Genomic DNA, 22,211 nt, shown 5'->3' with positions numbered 1-22,211 from the left:
AATAAAAAAGTAATTTAAAAAAAAAAACATTTTATGTTTGTTTTGATAATCATTTAATTTATATTTTAAAAAAATCTGGAAAAGAATAAGATTTAAGTTCAACATCAAAAATAATTGATGTCTTAAATATATAGTCAATAAGGGAGAAGAAGCAAGGTGCAAGGAGTAAGTTAATATACCGGAACATGGTAACAAAAAATTAAAAAAAAATGATGAATATCAAACAATAAAAATCGTAACAAATAGTAAATATTATATCAAACGAGGAGTTTTGGAATAGTATTTATCGTAATTAATTAAGAATTGTTAAGTAGTATTAATTGTAGTCAGAAATGATTATTATATTTTTACATATCCCATCCGCTTTCAAGTGTCTTTTATATAACAGGTTTTTAATATTTTAATTTATTTTATGAAAACAATTTTATAGTTTTGTTTCTGAAAGGACCAAATCTCAAAAATGGCTTGAAACGATGTTTAAAATCCTATTTGAATAGATATATTTTATTAAGTGAAGACAAGTAAAAGCAGTATCATACTTATAAAAATAATTATAAACAATATATATTAAGATTCTCTACGTAACTTTTCTTCTTTTTTTTTTTATCTTTACCAATTGGGCTCTAAACTTGTATTCAACACATATATCTCACCCTATATTTTTCATTCAATCATCAATTCAAATGTACAATTATCTTTTAGCAATGGTGGAAAAATGTAAAATATTTTTAAGGTAATTGCATAACACACACATATAAGAATATAAGATGTAATATATTTTATTTGAGTCAAAACCGTTGAATCTCAAGCCTACTTTTAAACTTTCTTGCTCACGTGCGAACGCTTCTAGAGTACATTCATGTTCATATTTCGAAGTCCATGAAACAAACGTATATAACTTTTATCCGGGTCAAAACCCAAATGCGACTTCCCATAAAACAAACATGGTCTTCTCATAGTCGGCAATTTTTTCAGTACTACGAGAATTGTTTATACTATAAATTTGTCTTCATAAATATTTGTGTAACACAGTAGATTTCATTTTATTTTTAAAAGTATGTTAATGTGATACAAAATAACTAGAGGTAGTATGCTAGTGTAGTAGTATAGGAAATTTTTCTTACTACCATAGTATAGAAAATGTTTCCCATAGTTTTTGGTTTTACCCAAGACCTAATACCAATACCGATATATAATTGTACATCCTTACTCATATAGCATGGACTTTCCATTTCCTAACCAATATCACACTTTGGTTACATTCTCAAATAGGTACGCAGGAGTGGGAAAGTATAAAATTATAATACAAATGGTTAGAACTTTGGAGTTGTAAGAAACCATGAAAATACAGCTAGGGTGGTTAGGAAGAAGGGAAAAGGTCCTTCATCCTTGTGTTATTGAGAGAATAATAAACTTGTTTGAATTTCTAAAAATGGTGGTGCAAAAGCACATGAATGCTAACTAGTTATCTTATAAAAATAGCATAGGTTATCTAATGGTAAGGTAATGAAGAACAGTACAAATATGACCCTTTTTCTAGTAAAGAAAGATTTTCACTAAAAAGGTCAATAGAAGAATGAAAGAAGTGTACCATCAAGGGAGCAGCTTTTTCTGCTCAATTTCCGAGTGCTGGAATCATGTTAAGAGACTTCAGTATAAAAGCGTATGTGAATGCATCCTCTTGAAGCTTCTCAAATCTGAAATGGCAGCAAAATAATAATAATAATAAATCAAAAACAAGAAAATGTAAGAATCTTTTAAATGCACCAAAACATCGACCCCTAACAACGAAGGATGAGCTCTTTTTTTTTTAATAATAAAAGATAAATGTAAAGATGTTCTTTGTGTATTCTCAAGGTTGTTTTCCTTTATCTTTTCCTAAGTTTGTTATCATGGGTGGCGACTTTTGCAAAAAGAAATAGAAACTCAAAGAAATGAATGAACATACAAAGTATTACAAAAAAACCATTCTACAAAAAGGAGTCCGACATTAATTAAGAAAATGACTTAAATCCAAGAGAATAAGACCTAACTAAAGGTCTGTTTTAGTAGAGCTTTTTCTTTCTTTTTTTCATACTTCATAAAAAAGTCCTACACTAGTATGAAAAATAATAAATTTCTACCAAAAAAAAGTTAGAGGTATAGGAACAAATATACGATGATTTAAGTATTGCAATTCTCTTCATTACAGTTTCTAAAATAGGAAGTGAGAAATCATATATCAGAGTTCAAAATAATGTTTCTTCTCCATGTATAACGTAGAGTTACAAATAGAAAAGGCGGCAGTGAATATCATCAATTAAATAAGAAATAACTTTATAATCATGTTGAAGAAGAAGAAAAGGCACATGCAACAAAAAGAGATGAGATACAAACACGAAAGAAAACACAGATCACGAAGCCCACAAAAGAAATCAACAATCCAATAATTACCTTCCTGATTTTGAAAAATGTCCAGCACCAAGTTCACATTTGAAAAGCAGAAGATTATTATCAGTCTTCGTAGCCCTTAATTTTGCCACAAACTTAGCCGGTTCTGAATATAAGACACGTGGATCTGCCACATGGACCAATGGACGAAAAGAAGGATTTAGCACTTTAAATAATGTTTGATTGGGCATACTTGAGTGTGATTTTGAAAGGGTTAAAACCGCTTTTAACATTTTTAAAATCATTGTAAAAGATGTTTTTTATCATTCAAAATTTTATGAGATATTAATCTAATTTTAAGTGTAAAAGCATGCTTTAGAAGAAAATATTGATCTAATTTTAAGTGTAAGAGCATGCTTTAGAATGATTTTCAACCAGGCCAAAATCACTTCCAAACATCCACATATTCATCAATCTCCTCGTGACCTTGTCTATTCTGGATATGAAGGACGAATGTGTGCACAGGATAAAGAAACAGCAAAATTGATTGGGGCTCTACTTGAATTGAAGTTTTAAGCCATCACACTTACCGTTTAAGCCGGCAGTAACAAGTATGTCAGGATAATTTTGAGCCTTAACCTGAAACATTCAGATAAAGTCAAGTCCTAGTGAAAACAAAAATTTGAAGATATTCCATGAATTATGAAACACATAAGCACGAACACGTTCAAATGATCCAAAATCAAGTTGCGATCAAGTGGGATGATTAGATGGAAAAGGCTGAAACAGGATATGTTCATTAAAAATAGTGAGGTGCGTACATTGTCAACCGGAGAATATGATTTCATGTAAAAGTAGAATTCCTCCTTCCTAGGGTCACCCCATTCCTGCAGAATTCAAAAGAAGGTAAGTGGCAAGTCAAAAAGAATAGGCGCTGCAATTAGTTATACAACATATTTTCAGTAAATGACAGTAGAAAAAAGAGAAAAAAGATATGATAATGGATAAGTACAGATATTTACAAAGTCAAAAGAAAATCTCGTGTGTTAGGAACCGTGCGACAAAGAGGAACATTTTCCACCCTTTTGTCTTTTTCAATACATATATTGCTAAACTGATAACTGCCTATCCTACATTGGACTCTAGTTCAAAATGGCACTCTAATTTGGGGACTCGAAAGTGATTTTGAGCCAATGCCATTAGCTAAAAGTTAAAGAGTCCTTAACTGGTCTATTTAAGCACTGAACAAGCAATTGCACAACTTCACTGCATGTCACCTACAGGATTGCAAAAGGTACACTAGCTAGGGAAGATTTACCTCCCACTCCGAAGTTGTAAGGGGAATTGTGGGATCAAGCATGGTCGTTAGAACATCTACAAAAGGTACCCCAGCAACTGCAGCTTTGAACAAATCAGGCCTCATATTTATAACAGCACCAATAAGCAAACCACCAGCACTTCTTCCATTAATGCATAGTTTTTCCTTTGAACAGTATTTATTCTCGATCAAGTATTCAGCAGAAGAAATAAAATCCGTGAATGTATTTTTTTTCTTCAGTAACTTTCCATTTTCATACCACTGCCTCCCCATTTCACCGCCCCCGCGAATGTGAGCTATTACATAAATAAAACCTCTGTCTAACAAAGATATCCTTGATGGCTTGAAACTAGGGTCTACGCATATCTGTTCAAAGAATGAAATTCACTTCGAGATCAGGTTCATGTACCATCATTGTTACAATTCAAAACTCAGTTAAGTGACAAGAAAAAAGTAAACAAAAAGATTCAGGTACAAGTTCATGACCTCAAACGTTTAAGAACAGTAAATTAGCAACCGGCAGACATTGTAATTATAGCAAAAACACTGGACATTAAAACGAACTATAGATCCTCAAAGAATAAATAATTCAGAATTGGAAATTTTGATAAATCAATTAAAACAGGAAAATAACTCCCCAGGAAACAAAAACACTCTTCGAATTTAAAATAACTTCGAGTTCCTGAGATCCGTATAGAGTCTAATTGACACAGGACTTGTTACCTCATAAGAACCATAGCCGTAAAGTAGAAGTGGGTCTGAACCATCAAGTTTCACTAGATCCTTTCGGTAAACAATTGATAGGGGAACTTTAGTGCCATCTAAAGCAGTTGCCCATTTCCTCTCTGTGACATATTTATTAGAATCAAAACCTCCCAACACCTGAGAAAATTTGTGGAAATTTCACTACGTTACAGAATTGAATTAATTCAAATCCTCCTGGGGGGAAGGAAAAGTAAGAGGAGACTTTTTATATTCGCTAGACAACAGGAATTCTCAACAACAACAAAAAAAAAAACGGACGATGTAAAGGCATAAAATCAACTAAGAGACAGAAGATTTTTCTAAACTATCACTAGCATATAGGGAATAAAAATTATTAATCATAAGAAGTGAAAGAAAAAGAAACAAAGGAAGCAAAAGGATGTACTCAAAGTTGAAATTAGCACTGGTTTTAGAAAGACTAGATACATAAATGAAATATACTCCTAGCCTCAAAAATGGGTAGTACTAGGTTGAGAAAACAGAGGATAGAAATTCAGTTTATATATATTTTTCTAACGTGACCAGGAAATTTGAAGATACCACATGTAAAGATTGACAATAATTCATTTAAACCTAGAGGCAATCCCGGTCATAAGAGAACAACATAACCATGATTGTGGAACTACTCACTGTTTCAACTTTCTTTAGAACGGACACTCCTGTTTTCATATCATAATCATATGTAGAGAGGGGTGTCTTCATTGAGCTGTAACAAAACCGTAAAATACTGGAAGAGAATTCTGATTCTTCAGCATCCACTGAATAAGTCGCATCAGCAAAATCCACAGCTCGTCCTCCTTCAAGGGTTTTAAGTGGTTCTCCAATATCTGGGAGGCTATAGACAACAACTTTCGGTAGACCATCTTCACGTTCGAATATGACGATGTGGTTAAGAAATAGTTGTATGTCCTGGATTTTCACACTGGACAATATTCAAACAACTTAATAAGCCCCAATAACAAGCTAATTAAGAAGCTTTTAACATTTCTTTTCTTTTCTTTTTTACACTCCCAGATATAGATCAGTTGGGTCTTTCATTTTATAAAAATAGCTGCCCTAACATATTTCAAACAAATTAAATAAATAAACACCAAATTCTGACAAAATTTTCTTTTAAAGCTTGTTGATTCAAGTCATTAACTATCAGCTCATCACTTTCAATTTTTGTTTCTTCACATAATACCATCAGGTCAATCATCAATTATCATAAAAGAATACGAAACACTACCTTTCCCTGTGCGGAAGAATAACTGTGGTAGCTGATATATTATCAAGTGGGCAAGCTACTACTTCTGAATTAAAAATCTCTTCACTTCGTCTCAGGATAAAAAAGTGATTTCCACGATGACTGGGGTAAGTGTCAATTCCATCCACTCTAGGTGTCAAGACAACAAGCCCATCTTCGGGCCTTGAAACGTCAAGATAAAAGTTGAACCTAGTAAATTTACTTTCAGATGCAATAAACAAATATTTCTTGCTCTCAGAAGCTTGAAGATCAAGAGAGAACATGTCATCCTTTTCATGATAAAGGCAGGTGTCCTTTGACTGCTCTGTTCCCAGTTTATGTAACCATGCCTATTGAAAGGGGAGAAAATTTACTAGATAAACATCTAAAATTCTGAACACATTGAAAAGAAATTATCAATTTGAAGTTTGACAATAATATTACTGGGTACATCAGATTGCAGACACTCAAATTATAAGGATACTATAATCTATATATCAGTAAGACAAATGAGAAACTAGAGGAAGTGCAAGCTATTGTAATGGTATGTAAGGTATTTTCGTTTTAGTTAAATAACCTACTATATCATTAGAAGGCGATTCTGAATGCACAGAACAATCAACAATAATTAAAATTGATTTTACTTATTGGGTCTTCTTTGTATTTCAATCCCAGTTAAGAGACGTGTTATAGGCCCCATGATTGTAATTGTTTTTCTCATGAGACAACAGTCAAAGCCATGAGAAGTACAGAATGTAGGGTAGAAAATCAGTAAATCACCTTATCAGGTCGAAGAATCTCATCCATTGTGATGTAAACTAAAGCATCATCACCAGCCCATTTGAGATACGAGGTCACACCTACAAGAGGCTTTCCCACAGGAGCTCCAGTCTCGGCATCGATTATATAAACCGTATAGATTTCATCTCCTTTAGTGTCTTCTGCATACGCCACTAGCTTGTTGTTTGGACTTACCTGGAGAAGAAACGACAATAAAGATCCTTGAATCAAAATTGTGTCCAAGAGAAAACATGATCAAATTCTGAAGCAGTTCCGTCTTTACGATACCTCAAAGCAACCAATGGAGTAGTAAGATTGATTCTCGGCCTTGACATTTTCATCCAATATAACATGCTCTGGAGGAGCATTAGGTCCAGTGGGCATGGTATCGTGCACAGAGATAGCTTCTTCTTCACCACGAGGAACAAAACGCCTACAATATTGAACATATTCCTTCCCTTCCAAAGTCCTCTCATAGTAATAGTAAGAACCTCTCCGTTCAGGCACAGTTACATCATCCTCCTTGATTCGTCCTCTTATCTCACTATAAATCTGCTGTTCCACTTTCTTTGTTCCTAGATCGTTTAATAAAAAAAAATCCACATTACACACAAATCATCCGCAATCGATAAATCAAACGACGGTACTCTCATTCAAATCAAATCAATGCTACCATATCACTGATTCATACATTTCTCATGTAGTAACCAAAAAAAAATTCAAAAACCGAGATGAAAATGTAAACTAGAGTTCACCGGACATGACGGAATCTGTATAGGCATTCTCCTGCTGCAGATACGAAAGAACATCGGGGTTTTTGCGAGAATCGTCACGTAACCAGTAATAGTTGTCGATCCTTACGTCTCCGAACAACTCCATTTTATGCTCCACCTTGTTGGCGACCGGAGGAGAGTGAGATTGGCTCATTGTAGCAACCGGTGATCGGAAGTGACGGAATGAAGCTACCGACGGTAGTGCCGGCGAAAGGTAGAGTACGGGAATAAAGAGAATGAAGCTTCTCCTAAGTATACCAAATATGCTGTTTTGTTGCAATAGCGTCATTTCAGTCAACGGTTTTTTCTCTAACTGTTCTAAATATCGCAATTTTTCTCTTTTCCATTGGTTCGATATTTCTCCATTTATATAATTTGAAACAATAATTGAAGAAAATATTTTCTAAAAAAATTTAAACAATATATGTCAATATTAACTCATAATCATATCAAAATCAATACTATATTTATTAGCTTAGAAAACGATGTTTACTCTTATTACGTTTAGATTCTTAAACTTTTAAGGGATAGTTACAAATGTATAAGTATATAGCAACATTTTAAAGAAATTACAAATATAGCAAAATCTGTCAAAATCTATCGATGATAAGAATTTATTGTTGATAGACCATATAACAAATGGTCTATCATTGATAAACTATAAGAGTCTATCAACAATAGAATTCTGTCACCGATAGACTTTGCTATATTTGTAATTTTTTAAAAATATTGTTACGTATTTAATAATTATTCTAAAAATTGACCAGTTAGATTATATTAAACTTTTTGGTTGAGTTGGTGAGTTAAGATACTACCAAAGTAGTATTATCCAAGCGTTGTTCTTGTTTTTTAAGTTTTTAAATCAATTAGTGATTTATGAAAAACAAAATTGATAGTTTGTAGGTATAAACATAAAATTATCTTAATCTATATGTAATATATACAATTAATTTTTTCAAAAAAAAAAAAAAAAAGGTATATATCTTCTTAGAAGATAACTTGAATTTAAACAAATAACCTTGCAAGTGGAAGTTATTTTGGAAAATTTTATTCCATGACAAAAAAAAATTTACTATAATAAAAATATACATTTAGATTATTAAACTTTTAAGGAACAGTTGCAAATGTAACGTTGTATTCAAAATAATTAAATATATAGCAACATTTTAAAAAAAATTATAAATATAGCAAAATCTGTCAAAATCATTGATAGATTATATAGCAAATGGTCTATCGCTGATAAACCATAAGAGTCTATCAACAATAGAATTCTATCATCGTGAAATAAGTGATAGAATTCAATTGTTGATAGACTCTGCTATATTTACAATTTTTTTAAAATATTGCTATATACTTAATAATTATTCTAAAAATTGCTACTCATTATAATTACCCAACTATTAAAATTAAAAATTGAGTCTATTTGTTCTATCGGTTAGATTATATTAAACTTTTCGATTGATTTGATGATTTAAGATACTACCAGAGTAGTGTTATTCGAAATATTTCGTATTCAAGTTTGTGTTGTTATTTCTTAAGTTTTTAGGTCAATTAGCGATTTAAAATTAAAAATTGATAGTTTGCAGGTACGATAAACATAAAATTATCTTAATTTATATGTAATATATACAATTAATTTTTTCAAAAAAAAAAAGTACATATCTTCTTAGAAGATAACTTAAATTTAAACAAATAACCTTGCAAGTAGAAGTTATATTGGAAAATTTCATCAGATGACAAAAAAATTTAGAAAAAATAGTTCATAGCATATATTTTACATATTGCAAATATAATAAATATGACAAGTAATTAGATATATGCTATCAAATACCTTCTTATTAGAGGGTTGTCCGCTTTTAAATTTGTTATTTTTGCAATTTAGAAAAGATAATGACATTGGCCTTATAATCATAAATGTTTTTGTTTTTTTCGAATGCTTCAAGTATTTTTGTAAATTTAACTTTTAATAATATATAAAGGAAAAATTAAAAATTATTAATAGCAAACTTAATAAATAATAAGTAACTTTGTGTTTAGATTCTCCATCACATATTTCTAACTTCAAAAAATTTGTTAGGACTTAATAGAATAATTATTTTTGATTTAGTGAGGGATGAGAAAGAAAACTTTATCACTTACATATATAATTCTTAGAATTTCACATTTTTCAACTCTAAAAGGTGAAAATAACATTTTTCATAGTCCTACATAAGAATATTAAAAAAAATTCTTTTTTTTTTTAGAAAAAAGTTTACTATATGATTTATTTATGAATAGGGATGGATAATATAAATTTATATAAATAAGAATTATACTATATAGTTTGCATGATTAATTCTTGGAAACTGCTCCAAGAATGCAGCAATCAGAGTCCAATTGCAAAGTTATCCACACTATAGAAAGATGTGAGGCTCACAAACTTTCTTTTTTTCTTCACGAATATCGAAAAAATTATAGTATCGTAATGGTAAATAAGGCGAACATAAGCTTAGCTCAATCAGCATCGGTTTGTACCTGAAGACAAGAGGTCTCGTGTTCAAATCTTTTAACATCTGCTTGTATTGGAAAAAACAAAATTTGAGTTAACTTATATCAATATATTTTGGTCAATCTACTAACTGTGTGCAACTTTTCTCTGGACCAAGGTCGACCGACCTAACATTCTTGCTAGATGCATTAGGGTTTCATCCTTTAAGGCCTAGGCTATGTTCGGATGAGGATAACTATTTTGTTTATGAGCTCATTCCTTTGATTTTATTTACTCTTCTTTAACTCCCTTTACTTTGGTTTTAAAATCCACCCACAATAGAACATATTATGTATTGTTTATTATTTCTCACCTCACCATTCACAACGTTTCAAATTTATTTTTGAAGTAGACGTACTATCTAATGTTAGACAAAATACTAACGTAAAACGATGAAATGTTGATTTGATGTTTAATTTAGTAAGAAAAAATAACTTTAACAGACATCCTTCTCATTCAACTATCAAGCAATCTTTCTAATCCAATCGACTTTTCATTCAACAATCTTCTGTCTTTCTACTCAAAAAATTAAAAGTTCAAAGTTTAAGAGTAATTTTATCGGATTAGCATATCAATGTGCATATCAATATAGATATTTTGATTTTACTAAAATATTCATAAAACATCAATGTTCGTAGATATTTTCTAAAAGTCATGAAATTCATAAAATTTGTTTGAATAATAATTGTGTTGTTTTTACTCCAAAACTAAGATTATGAATATAGTTATTAGTCGTTACATTCTTATTAAACCGATTTAATGCTATTTTCTATGTTTTACAAGCCTTTACAAAAGAAGATAGAGATATCTTTATTCCATATTATTGAATGATTCCATTCATATATGAAACATAATTCCAAAGCAAACTACAAAAGCTTTGAAATACTTTTTTACGAGGGAAATTTATATAGATGTAACAAAACACCAAATTATTTACGGCCTGTGTACCAAAGCTCATAAAGTTAGCCATTTTTTAAATATTTCAAATTTGTCATTACATCTTTCTTCTATTCCTCGCATGAAATCGTCTCCTCCTGCGACTTTATTCTTTTCCTCTTTTTTTTTATGTAATTTATTTTCATTCGCTTTTTTATTTTTCAATTGTTTGTTTACGTCGTTAAAACTTTCCATCGTATTTATTCTTTTCCTCTTTTTTTCACCGCGATTTCTTTCCTGGTATTTCTTCTTTTCTGATTTTGCGATTTCTTTCAACCGTCTTTCTTCTTTTTTGACTATTTTTTATGTCGTTTAATATTTTTATCGTCTTTCTTCTTTTCTGATTCTTTTTTATATCGGTTAATCTTTCTATCGTCTTTCTTCTTCTTTTTTTTTTCACTGTGATTCCTTTCCATAGTTTTTTTTCTTTTTTCTCTTTCTTTTTTTACGTCGTTTAACTTTGAATAATCAAATCTAAACAACCGTTTACAAAAAAATAGCAAAATCTAAAAAATCGTATATAACAAATATTGAAAAAAAACATTTAAATTGGAGTAGCCAAATGTGAACTAACTCTTGAACCAACTATAAACGATCGTGTACCATATTTTGAAGAAAAAAAATCGTTTAAATTTGTGTCCAAATCTAAACGATTGTGTAACAAAATCAAAGGATAAAATTAAAAAATAAATTGTAACAAAATCTAAACGATCGTGTACCAAATATCTTACGCGTGTGTCATTGACGGAACATTTTTAATATTTTACACGATAAACCTGTTATGTAAATATTTTATCGTTTTATTCTATTTTTGAATATACCATTTTTTTTAATTTAATTAAGAAAAAGGGTAAAGAGTGGAGCACATGGATGAACGTTGGACATCGTGCCACGTAGTTTCCTACAATAATTGATTCTGTGATGGGACATTGGGATAATGTTAATTGTTCTCCGAGCCATCCTTCTCAATTCATTATTTATTGGTTACTCAAAAATATCCCAAAACCCTATCCTCCTATCACCAACTATACACATAATTATTGTCTTTTATCACAAGCAACAAAAGGGTCATAGACCCACTTGCCATTTATGCATCTATGATGTAAAATTTTTAGGGTAATTATATAGCCGAGGTTTTAGAAATAATAATTAAGTATATTTATATAAATACCTGTTAAAAAGATTATAAATATAGTAAAATTGATTAATAATAAATTTTTATGGTCTATCAATATAAAATTGTTATATTTACAATTTTTTTTTTTAATATTGCTATATGATTAATTATTCCTATTTTCTAATATACATATATATTATAAAAAACATGATAAAGCTGGCCTCAACTATACATATAATAAATTTTTTAAAAAAATCATTTTGATCTTGAAATGAATTGTTTTTTTTCTTTAAATTATTGAGTTTGTCCAGGTTTATGAGTTACAAAGAGTAAATTTTTGGGTTAAGGTTAGCAAATAAATAAATTAAGAGTAGAGTCAAATTGAAGGACAATATAAATAATTAATGGAATGTGCTCGTGCACTTTGTTTTTTCAGTGTACTCGTTCAGATCTGTCCAAATAAACAAATACAAAACTGTTCTGTTTCAAACTTAATTAAAAAAAACAAAAAGAAAAAAGAAAAAAGAAAACATGTAAAGTTGTCTTGGAACAAACTTCAATTGTTAAAATAAAACTTTAAAATTTGTGAAGTATAAATTAAACTGAGTATTTCTTTTATTAAAATATAATAAATTTTAGAAAAAATGAAACAAATACCATCTAACAGCAATATTTTGATCACATGAATAATTTTCTTATCCAATACTCATCAAAATCCTCACATTTTAACACCGCTATTCATATCAAGTCCCCAAGAATTTTCATATAATTAATAACAACTTTTATCGCTAACCAAAAGCCTCTTAGGAGTAATTTGAAGGTTACTAAACAAACGAGATAGAATAATACTTGCTGGATGAGTCATTAGAATTTTCACACGGCATTCAGAATTTGACTAAGATCCAAAAATGAGAGGAAAACATCAAACAATAGTGAATTTTTGCCTTTTAACCATTACTAGTAAGAAAGTTGTCACGGATCATCACAAAGTATTCAAGATGGGACATAAGAATTTTCATTTTTTATACAAGCATCCAAATTAGCAGAAATAGCTTCTTTACCTATTACCTATTACCTATCATCTCAACTGGAATGCATTAAGTTCAATTCAATTCATTTTCATATCCGACGGACAAAATCAATACTATTATCGATCAATTATTATAAAATTATGTTTAAAAATGATCTTAAAATCACATGTCATATTCAAAATCACTCCAAACCAAACATCTAATCACGTAAAATCAATTTAATGTTTTAGTATATATTTCTAAGCACGATTTTCCTATCATAAAATTGATTTTAAATGATTAAAAACATGTTTAAGAGTAATTTGAAAACAATTCTAACCATTCTAAAATTACTCACAAACATGTCCTCAATACCAATCGTTTAGCAGCAGAAGCTTTCTAATACTTGAAAATGATCGGTGATCTTTCAATAATACCTTCAGCTTACAAGAAAAGACTGCAGGTATACCCTTTTAACTAAGACTTTGTTTTCAAACATACCTTTGTTTTTCCTTTTTCTTTTTTGGCTTCTACCCTTGGCTGCACAATTCTCAGTCTAGATCATCCAATAAAGAATTTGATATTTTAACTATGCACAGTAATCAAAAGGACATGTAGAATTTCCCCACTCTCGGAAGTTGAGAAAGAAAAGTTCAAATGTAAACGCTTTTTAACTATTTCTAAACACTTGAAAAGTTGTTTCAAGCAAACTAGACAAATCAAAATTTAATGTCATGAAAATTGAGAAAGGAAGCCATAGAGGTCCAGAAAGATACAAACTATGGTGTTTCAGAAGTAACACAAACAAGATTAATCTCATCCCTACATACTTTCTACATTGATTAATGTCGAATCTGACTTCTCAAAACATGCTCAACAGGTAGTATAATGCACATGCGTGGCTGTGGTTGAGATTTTCCTTCCTTTTTTTTCAATAGTAATACACAAATGAATATAAAGCGGTCCCAACAAGAAACATACTCTGAAATCAAACTGCTGAATAAATAAATTACCTACTGCCAACGTAATCCACAGCCCAAAATATCTATCTTTATCAGCCTAGGAGGAAATATCCACCCAAGCTGAACAATGATCTACCTGCAAACAACAAATTCAAGGTATCCTTGTTAAAGAGATCATATTGCCCGATCATGATAGCTTGATACTTTCACAAATATGGCCAACTATCAACCCCCCTTTATCATAAGAAGTATGGAACTCCTGTTCTTGGGCCTCTCATCTGATTATTCTCCTCTGTCTCGGTGAAGAACTTCACCTCTCTTTCCTGTTTGAAGTTAAAAAAACGTATTGTTGAATAAGAAACATGCAAGTGAAAGCATATTCTAAAACTTATAGTACAACTGTTAGGTCGGGGGCTGAACCACCGACCTCTAGGGACGAAGTTCTAAAACTTATAGTACAACTGTTAGGTGGGGGGCCGAACCACCGACCTCTAGGGACAAAGGAAGTTGGGTCAATACCGCTAAAATTATTATTCTTAAAGGTAATTAAAATACTTCATTAGAGGAAGAGTGGTTGCTCAGGAGTTCAAACTCTAAAGATGGAGAAGTTATTCAATGGGTCGAAACCCCTGAACCATGAAATGTGGGGAAGTGTTAAGAACCAGGGTATTATAAAGTGGTACTTGAGCGGGTTGCTCTTCCAACCCAACAGCTGATTTTTTGGGTGTGGTTTTCCAAGGTGATCAAGTACCTAACAGTGGTATCAAAATCGATTATCGACGCTTTGAAGTGGACCCAGCGAAGGGTTCTGACCGGGTGTGGCCAAGTGAAGTATTGTCGGAGTAGCCACCAAGACGTTGGCTTTCCGGGGATGGGTTATGGTTAGGAACCAGGGTATTATGGGATACCTTTGTCCCACATTGGATAGAATGGGATGGCGAATTTGGTACTTAAGTGGCTTGGCTCTCCCATCCCAACAGCTGGCTTTTGGGGTGTAGTTCTCCAAGGTGCTTAAGTACCCAACAGAGAGATTGGAAATATTTGATGTCTTTTTATTGTTATAATGGAAGAAATATTGAAAAAGGTAAATGTCATCAAAACCATAACGGAACAGTGCTTCAGCAGATTAAAACACCGAAGGGCCAATACTCCTCTTCTTTTAAAATATAAAATCATATCACGAAAGTGAGCACTCACCATATTTTCATTAAAGCTCAATATAGAAGCTACATTCCCACAACGATAACAATAATTCGGAGCAGACCATACCTGCAAATTCAAGAACCAAATGACCCAATCAAACAGATAAAGTCTATCATTATACAGAGATAATAACTTTCGCTCTAAATCTTACAGTCACAAGGCCTTTATCCTGAAACATATACTTGAGACCTTCTTGTACAAGTTGATGTGCTCGGCAAACCAAATCAAGGTTATTGATGTGATTGAACTGCAATAATCAAAATCCTCATAAGCTCCGCAGGAAATTGTATGGTTTAATTCTTTTTTTCCTTTCTCTCTCACTCTCTCTCTCCTTTTTTTTTTTTTTTTTTTGCATGTATGGTTCAACTTTAAAACAGATAAAATTACCTCAGAAGTAACCCTGGAACCAAAAAGCCAACCAGCTCCTCGTGGACTAACTGCCCACGTTTCAATATCTTCTGGATCACTCCACATAAGATCACAAAAAGGCCCCTCATGCGGAATTTCACAATTTCTATCAATCACCCTTATCTGTCAGCGGAAGAAAAATGGTGGAAAAAAGGCCTCAAGCCAGTAAAGTTCCAAACAGATCCATTGGCAAATAGGATTAAGAAACATTATTCAGCATTTCATAGAGAAAATCACATCAATTATCACATCAGGCATTATAGTACTTCAAATGTGGATTTGTAAGGTGCGTGAAAGTATTCAGAAGGCAATGCCAAGCTGCAGTTATATAAATTTTTTCTTTCATTTCTTTCAAGAGATCAGCACAGATCTAAATACCAGTGAGAGAACCGTGTATTAATATTGCCATATAAATATATAATGCAGAAAGTCTCGGTTGGAAATAATAGATTGGACAATCTACTGAATGAGTGTGGAAATAAACAAACAATAAGTCATCTTAAAATGATTTTTGGAGCCATCCTACGGTAAGGGTGCGTTGACCACTTAAACAGGTTTACTCCTTTCAGAAAAGTTACAGTCAAAGTTCTAAGACTAATATATGCTGTCTTTCGTATCAAATTGCTTCAATACTTTAAATTAATCCTCACTACCAATTAATTTCTGAAATTCTTCTCCAGCTCATATAAAAGATTCAACAGTTCGTACCAAATTATCTTTTTAAGGCATAGGTAACCTCTACTTATATATTTTATCCCTCTTCATGAAAATAAATTTACATATAAAATGGGTGTTCGGATAAAGGTAAAGGACAAGCGAAAGACAAATTGTCATTTGAAAGAATATAATGAAACCTGATCGATGGTTCGCACATCAGGAGAGAGCCCTCCGTGGACACAGAGAACCTGAGATGATGGTACGGAAACAAAGCAAAAACGTATAAGCATGTAAGGGCACCCAACACTGAAACATTCAAGGAACACTCATGCAATAATGAAATCAACTGCATATATCCATGCACATAAAACCACAGCCAGGGGTGGGGGCTTTGAAGAGTAACAAGAGAGAGAGGTTACAGTTCCATCTATAATTGCTGAGAGTGTCAAGTAGTCAAAAACATCTGTACAGTACCGCCATGCATTTGCATTTCCATACTTTCTCTGGCACTCATCATAAAAGCCATAAACCTAACAAGAAAATGGCAGCACCAAAGGATATTACAATAAAGTTCAAATCTTCCTATCATGATCTACATTCATGCTTTCAATGAAGTATGAAGATGAAATTTCCAATATAATATGGAGCAAAAACATGCACTGAATAAGTTAATGTTAAGAGAAAAGAAAGAACAAAAAAGACTGTAACCATGGACGTGTAAAATGCATGTAAAGAGCATTTTGGGACTAGGACTCAACACTGTGGCGAGATAGATGAATTCAATCCTTGTTCCCAAACTGAACAATACCCAAACCTTCTATTCACAAAATTCACATCCATGACTACAGTCTGTCAGCAATAATATATACTTATCCCAATTTCACGACCTCGATGGATTTTAAGCCTATTCCGTCACTGGGTTGGAATCCAAGGTCTGTCACCATGTTCAAAGTTTCCACTAATCCAGACACGGCCATGCAAAAATTCCAAACCCAGGATAGTTTTGATTCACAATTTCTCTTCAACCGCACAAAAAAATAAAAATGCAAATACGGACAGAATTGAGATGCCAGTGAGTTGATGGAAAATACAAGTAAATGCAAGGATGGAGATAGTATTTACGAATTATAAGGGCTTGTAGAATGCTAGTGGCCTTTTGTTAAGGCATTTTCTCGACTCTGGTTTCAGAAGGGAAAAGAACATTGAACGGAAATGGGAACATTGATTGTTGACGGCTTAAATTCTACCATTTTTAAAACTATTTGCAATGATATTATGGGTCTTAAAAGCAGAGATTTATCTCCTTTCTTTACACCCATATATATAGAAGATTTGAATACATTACTTTATAAGAGAGATAAGAACTGAAAGTCAATAAACTAAACAGAAAATTCAAACCTGTGTAAGCTGTCTGCTCTCATGATTTCCTCGCAAGAGTGTGATGTTAGCTGGGTATCTAAGACGAGAAATAAATTTACTCAGGGAAAGGAAACTGTCGTTTCTTCCAAAGAATGCCATAGCAAATAACATAATAGAAAACTAAAAGCACAACAAAATCAATTTTAAGGACTTATTTTGTACTAATAGGCCTTTTTTTTTCTTTTACAATAACAACTACTTATATCGAAAAAATGAAAGAATACAAGGACACACATAAAAAATGCCACTAAAGAAAGGGTTACGAACTAAGCAAGACATTGCCTAGGGAATAATTGCAAAAAGTATTTGAAACCAAAGCCCAAAGAGAAACATGAAATCTCACCAAGGACCAATCCCCAGTAGGGTTCACATTTCCACGCTACGAAATACTAAATTGTTCCTCTCCCCCAAAATATCCCACAACAGGGTACACACCTTCACTAACCAAAGGAAACGGTCTCTCGTTGGAAGGCAGATGGAGAAGGAACAACCCAATTATCAATTGAGCATCCCACTGACAAGCAAGCGTAAAATCAAACTCCTGAAAGAAACCATTCCACACAAATCTTGCAAACTGACACTCCCAAAGAAGGTGATCCAGGTTTTCCTCCATCTTCTGACGAAGGATACGACAAAAAGAACCCATTAGCGAAGAATCTCAAAAGGCTATCCACCATGTTCACACGATCAAGAAAAAATTGCCACGAAAGAAACTTGACTTCCTTTGGAATCTAAATCCTCCATAAAACTTCAAAGGGCAATTTAACAACAACAGAGGGGTCCAATAAAATCCCAAAGAACGACTTACAAGAGAAGCCCTCCAAAAAGGTCGGACTCCAAATACGAACATACCTTCACCCAAGCCTAAAGTCAAAACCCTCAATCAAGGAAAGAAGAGAGGCCACCTCTGTAATTTCCCTATTGGTCAATGGCCCACGGAAACCAGAGGGAAAAAAAAACAAAATTTCCCAACCAAACCAAAAAGTTCAGCAGGCTAAAATTTTTCAAGGAGGACAACAGAAATAACCAAGAGATGCAAAAGACAAAGAACTATCCCCCACCTAATGATCTTCACAAAAATATGTTCCCTAACCACCTCCCCCTGCACAGTCACAAGATGGGAAAAGGAAAGGGGAGTTGAATAGAAATATCTTTCCACAAATTTTGGTGTGTCATTTAACCCCTTTAGCGAGCCACTCAAGAGGAAAGGGACCATGTTAGCCCACAATAATCCTCTGCCACAAAGAATCAGGGCAAAAGGCCAAAGCCATTTAGCCAACCAAGCTTTGTTGCATAACCGAAGATTTCCAAGCTCTAGGCCCCTCTTTCCCAGGTTTCCCCACAGCTAACCAAGTGAGGCCCTTTCCCTTCCTCCACCTCTTTTGTAGTAATAGGTGACAAATAAGTGCAATCCTTATTGTGAAACATGAGACCAAATGACAAGATAGGCAAGTACCCTCTTCTCCTAAAAATTGCAAAGAAATAAATAAATAGACAAGTATCTCATAATGGCTGCATTTTAATTCTCGATATAAACTGGAGCACAATACTATAAGTCTATAGATCAAAGCAGTAAACGAAGACTGCTAACCACATACAATTTCCTTTTGAATTGATACTAAGATTAATTAATTATTGTTTTTTTCCTCATTGGAACCAAAACGCCAAGACATTACTGTCTGATAGATATGTTCCATTAAATCACCAATATTCCAAAAGATTGGCATCTAACATTTGTGTGGATGTGTGAAGTATTCATGATAGACCTTCTTTTAAACTTATTTCAAAGTTATTAGTTTCATTGGCCAGATTTTGCTTTGAGATTGATTGTCAACCTAGCGAAAGCCAAAAATAAAACGTACATCCATATCTGGCTAATAATTAGCATAAAATTAGGCAAATAACCCCATCCCTCAACCCCAAATAAAATGTAAAGGGGAAACTATTAATTATATAGCCTTGCAACCACGGAGAGCATTTTCAAACCCAGAAACATGCATAAGACGTTACCTGGCTTTAAGAAGCAAAAGAATAGTAAAAACTTCGAGACTGTTATAACCTCGATCAACAAAATCACCCTGACAATAAATTATTAGAGTTAATCACCCCATAGAATCAGAGACTGCCATGAAAATTCCCAATTGTGCAAAAAGTACAAAGCCTACCATGAAGATATAATTTGTCTCTGGCACATGACCTCCAGTCTGAAAAAGTTTCATCAGGTCATGAAACTGACCATGAATGTCACCACAAACCGTTACAGGACTGTTGACAGGTTGCACATTAGATTCCTCAATAAGGATCTCTTTTACCTGTTATGCAGATAGCACGAACCCATTAACAGCCCAATTCATTATGTTATCCAAATTTACTAACATCGCCTACGGATACTACTAATAAGGATCCTATGAAAAAAAATAGCAATAATAGAGTTTCAACCGATAATGCCGTTTATAGTATAAGTGCTCGTTAAGAACCTCGATTAATAAACAGAGACTTCGTCAATACCCACAAGCACAAACACAACATGTCGCAAATTCCCAATCAGAATTCCACATGTACACCCCCCAATTGATCTCCAAAAACACAACCAACAACCTCAAAATCCATTTCTCTAAAACCTAATCGAAAGCACTGGTTGGTGTTCAATAAACATAAACCAGTGAACTAACCGAGAGGTTTTCGCGAAAAAACTTAAGAAACTAAACCCTGGTAGTAGAACATGAATGAAGATACGTAAAAGGGGTTTACAGAAACGAGGTTCCCAAAATGTATAAACCCTAAATATCCTCAGATACGGAAGGTTTTGAAGATTAATCGTGTAAACAAGTGATTGAAATGGTGGTGGGGATTAAACAAAATATATATATATTAAAAAACCATACATATTCGCAAAGAAGTTGAAGCTCGTCTTCAAGAAGGTGCTGGCCTTCCTTGACCTTAGCGATCCATTGGTCCAAATCCATGTATCTGTTCTTCGGATTGCCAGCAGCAGAAGAGCGACAATGGAGAATGGAACCCTAGAGAGAGAGAGAGAAAGAGAGAGAGAAGAACTCCGATTAATTATATGGAGGGTGTGATTAGGCGATTGAAATTGAAAATTCAGTGGAACGAGCCGACGCTGACCCAATAGATCTATCCCACCCTCCGCCCCTCCTTTTGTTTATTTCGAAAGAAAATTATATATGAATTTGTTTTATTAATAAATAATTAAATAAATACTTTTTTTTTCTTTTTCTTTCTTTTTTTTTTTTTTTTTTAAAATTAATGGATCGACCAAAATGAATATTATAAAACAAATATATTTTCCTGCATTTTATATGACGTTTTATTTCAAGATGTTTCTTAAATAATGTTAATGTAAGCTCGACCTCTTTAGACCTAACCAAATATAATTGAGCAACATACAACTTAAATTCCACATTATGTTGATTCCATTTTGCTTTGAAATTATCGATTCACTCACAAACAAGGAGACGAGAGGAGAGGATTGAATCTCATCTCTTCCTCTCCTTCCTTTGTTTTTGTCTTCCTTTTTCTATTCTATTTCACACCTTGTTATGGCTCCTTTCTTCATTTCACTTATTTTTGTTGGTCTTGTTCGGATTCTTGGTCTATAAACGAGAAGTTGAATTGTTAGGAACGAGAAGATTGAAAAACGAGTTATAAATGGGGGGTAAAAAGCGAAGTTGGTGAATAATAAATTAGAATGTTCTCGATTGTTTCACAAGGGATTGACGTAAGCAACAATGCCCAAACACGGCTTTCTAAAAACTTATGTCAAATTTCATCTTGGGCAGCTTTTCACTGTTGAGCTATCCATGTAGTTGGTCGTTAAACTCATAAGTCCAAATGGAAGACTAGTAAAAATAAATAAACAAAGTTTTGTTTCCAATTTACCTATAAATATGATTATTTTTCAAATTGTATTTTTTTATTTCAGTCAGCTTACCCTATTTAATTTCGTGAAAAATCTTTTATAAGACTTTTATAGATAATCCAAGTCGTATGTTTGAAATGCAATGCTAGAAACAAAAATATGATATATACACTGTAAACTTTATCTTTTGTAAAGTGGATGCAATGTGCAATGGTTGATCAAGCAGCTAGTCTGATCAATTTTATCGACATGGATGTATTTAATTTCAAATGTGTTTAATTTAGTAGTTATGATTTGTTTAGTAGTTTGACTATAACATACCAATCGCACAAAAAATATATCAAATCAAACCTAGCTAGATGTCAATATACTTACATGGTTAAGTGAGAAACTAATAGTCACATTGTATACTAAGATTGAGGATCATTAGGGTCCAAATAAAGTTGAAAATATTTATTTAACAAGTACAACACACACACATACCTCCAAAAAACATATCGAACACAATTTCAAAACTCCAAAGACCATTCAAATACATTGAGAAATAGAAATGTTAAATTATCCATCAAGCCCACCTAATGCATATCATATAAGAGCTATATTGTTGAGATCCCACGTTTTGTACGATTTTCTAAAAGAAGACTAGTTACAAAATAATGTTAGTTGCACCAACTCAGTGGTGGATCCAAACAATTTATTGACGGAGGTTTTATAGATTAGTAAAAATAATATAAAAAAAATGCAATGAGAGAAGGCTCGAACCTGGGTTAACTTCTATAATTGATATTATTTCATTTTTTTATATATATAGGGCATTTTCAAAATTAACAAAATAACGAGACTATTTACAAAATATAGCAA

The 22,211-nt window shown here is 32.5% G+C and overlaps 2 protein-coding genes across 3 annotated transcripts; both read right to left on the bottom strand.

The window, feature by feature from the left end:
* Positions 1-1,283: 1,283 nt before the first annotated feature.
* LOC103488786 (uncharacterized) lies at positions 1,284-7,617 on the bottom strand. Its single transcript, XM_008447682.3, has 11 exons — positions 7,214-7,617; positions 6,747-7,033; positions 6,459-6,653; positions 5,682-6,028; positions 5,084-5,375; positions 4,412-4,570; positions 3,689-4,054; positions 3,192-3,257; positions 2,961-3,009; positions 2,434-2,557; positions 1,284-1,697 (listed from the first exon to the last, which is right to left on the bottom strand). Exons 1-11 carry the CDS (start codon positions 7,518-7,520, stop codon positions 1,616-1,618), a joined length of 2,274 nt encoding a protein of 757 aa, XP_008445904.1. The 5' UTR covers positions 7,521-7,617; the 3' UTR covers positions 1,284-1,615.
* Positions 7,618-13,532: 5,915 nt separating this feature from the next.
* LOC103488787 (phytochrome-associated serine/threonine-protein phosphatase) lies at positions 13,533-20,657 on the bottom strand. Of its 2 annotated transcripts, XR_007824445.1 has the most exons (11): positions 20,356-20,624; positions 19,636-19,782; positions 19,481-19,548; positions 17,450-17,507; positions 16,471-16,581; positions 16,249-16,299; positions 15,374-15,517; positions 15,138-15,233; positions 14,981-15,052; positions 13,835-14,106; positions 13,533-13,744 (listed from the first exon to the last, which is right to left on the bottom strand). XR_007824445.1 is itself a non-coding variant. In XM_008447683.3 (10 exons), the coding sequence occupies exons 1-10, from the start codon at positions 20,434-20,436 to the stop codon at positions 14,023-14,025; spliced, it is 912 nt and encodes a 303-aa protein (XP_008445905.1). In that variant the 5' UTR covers positions 20,437-20,657; the 3' UTR covers positions 13,533-14,022. The 2 variants fall into 2 exon arrangements, 1 of the variants encoding a protein (XP_008445905.1); XM_008447683.3 differs by having other exon boundaries at positions 13,533-14,106; positions 20,356-20,657.
* Positions 20,658-22,211: the final 1,554 nt, after the last annotated feature.

This window comes from Cucumis melo, chromosome 10 (genome assembly GCF_025177605.1).
Source record: "Cucumis melo cultivar AY chromosome 10, USDA_Cmelo_AY_1.0, whole genome shotgun sequence".
In the NCBI taxonomy this organism is placed as follows: domain Eukaryota; kingdom Viridiplantae; phylum Streptophyta; class Magnoliopsida; order Cucurbitales; family Cucurbitaceae; genus Cucumis; species Cucumis melo.
This window is presented reverse-complemented; position numbering and strand designations above follow the sequence as displayed.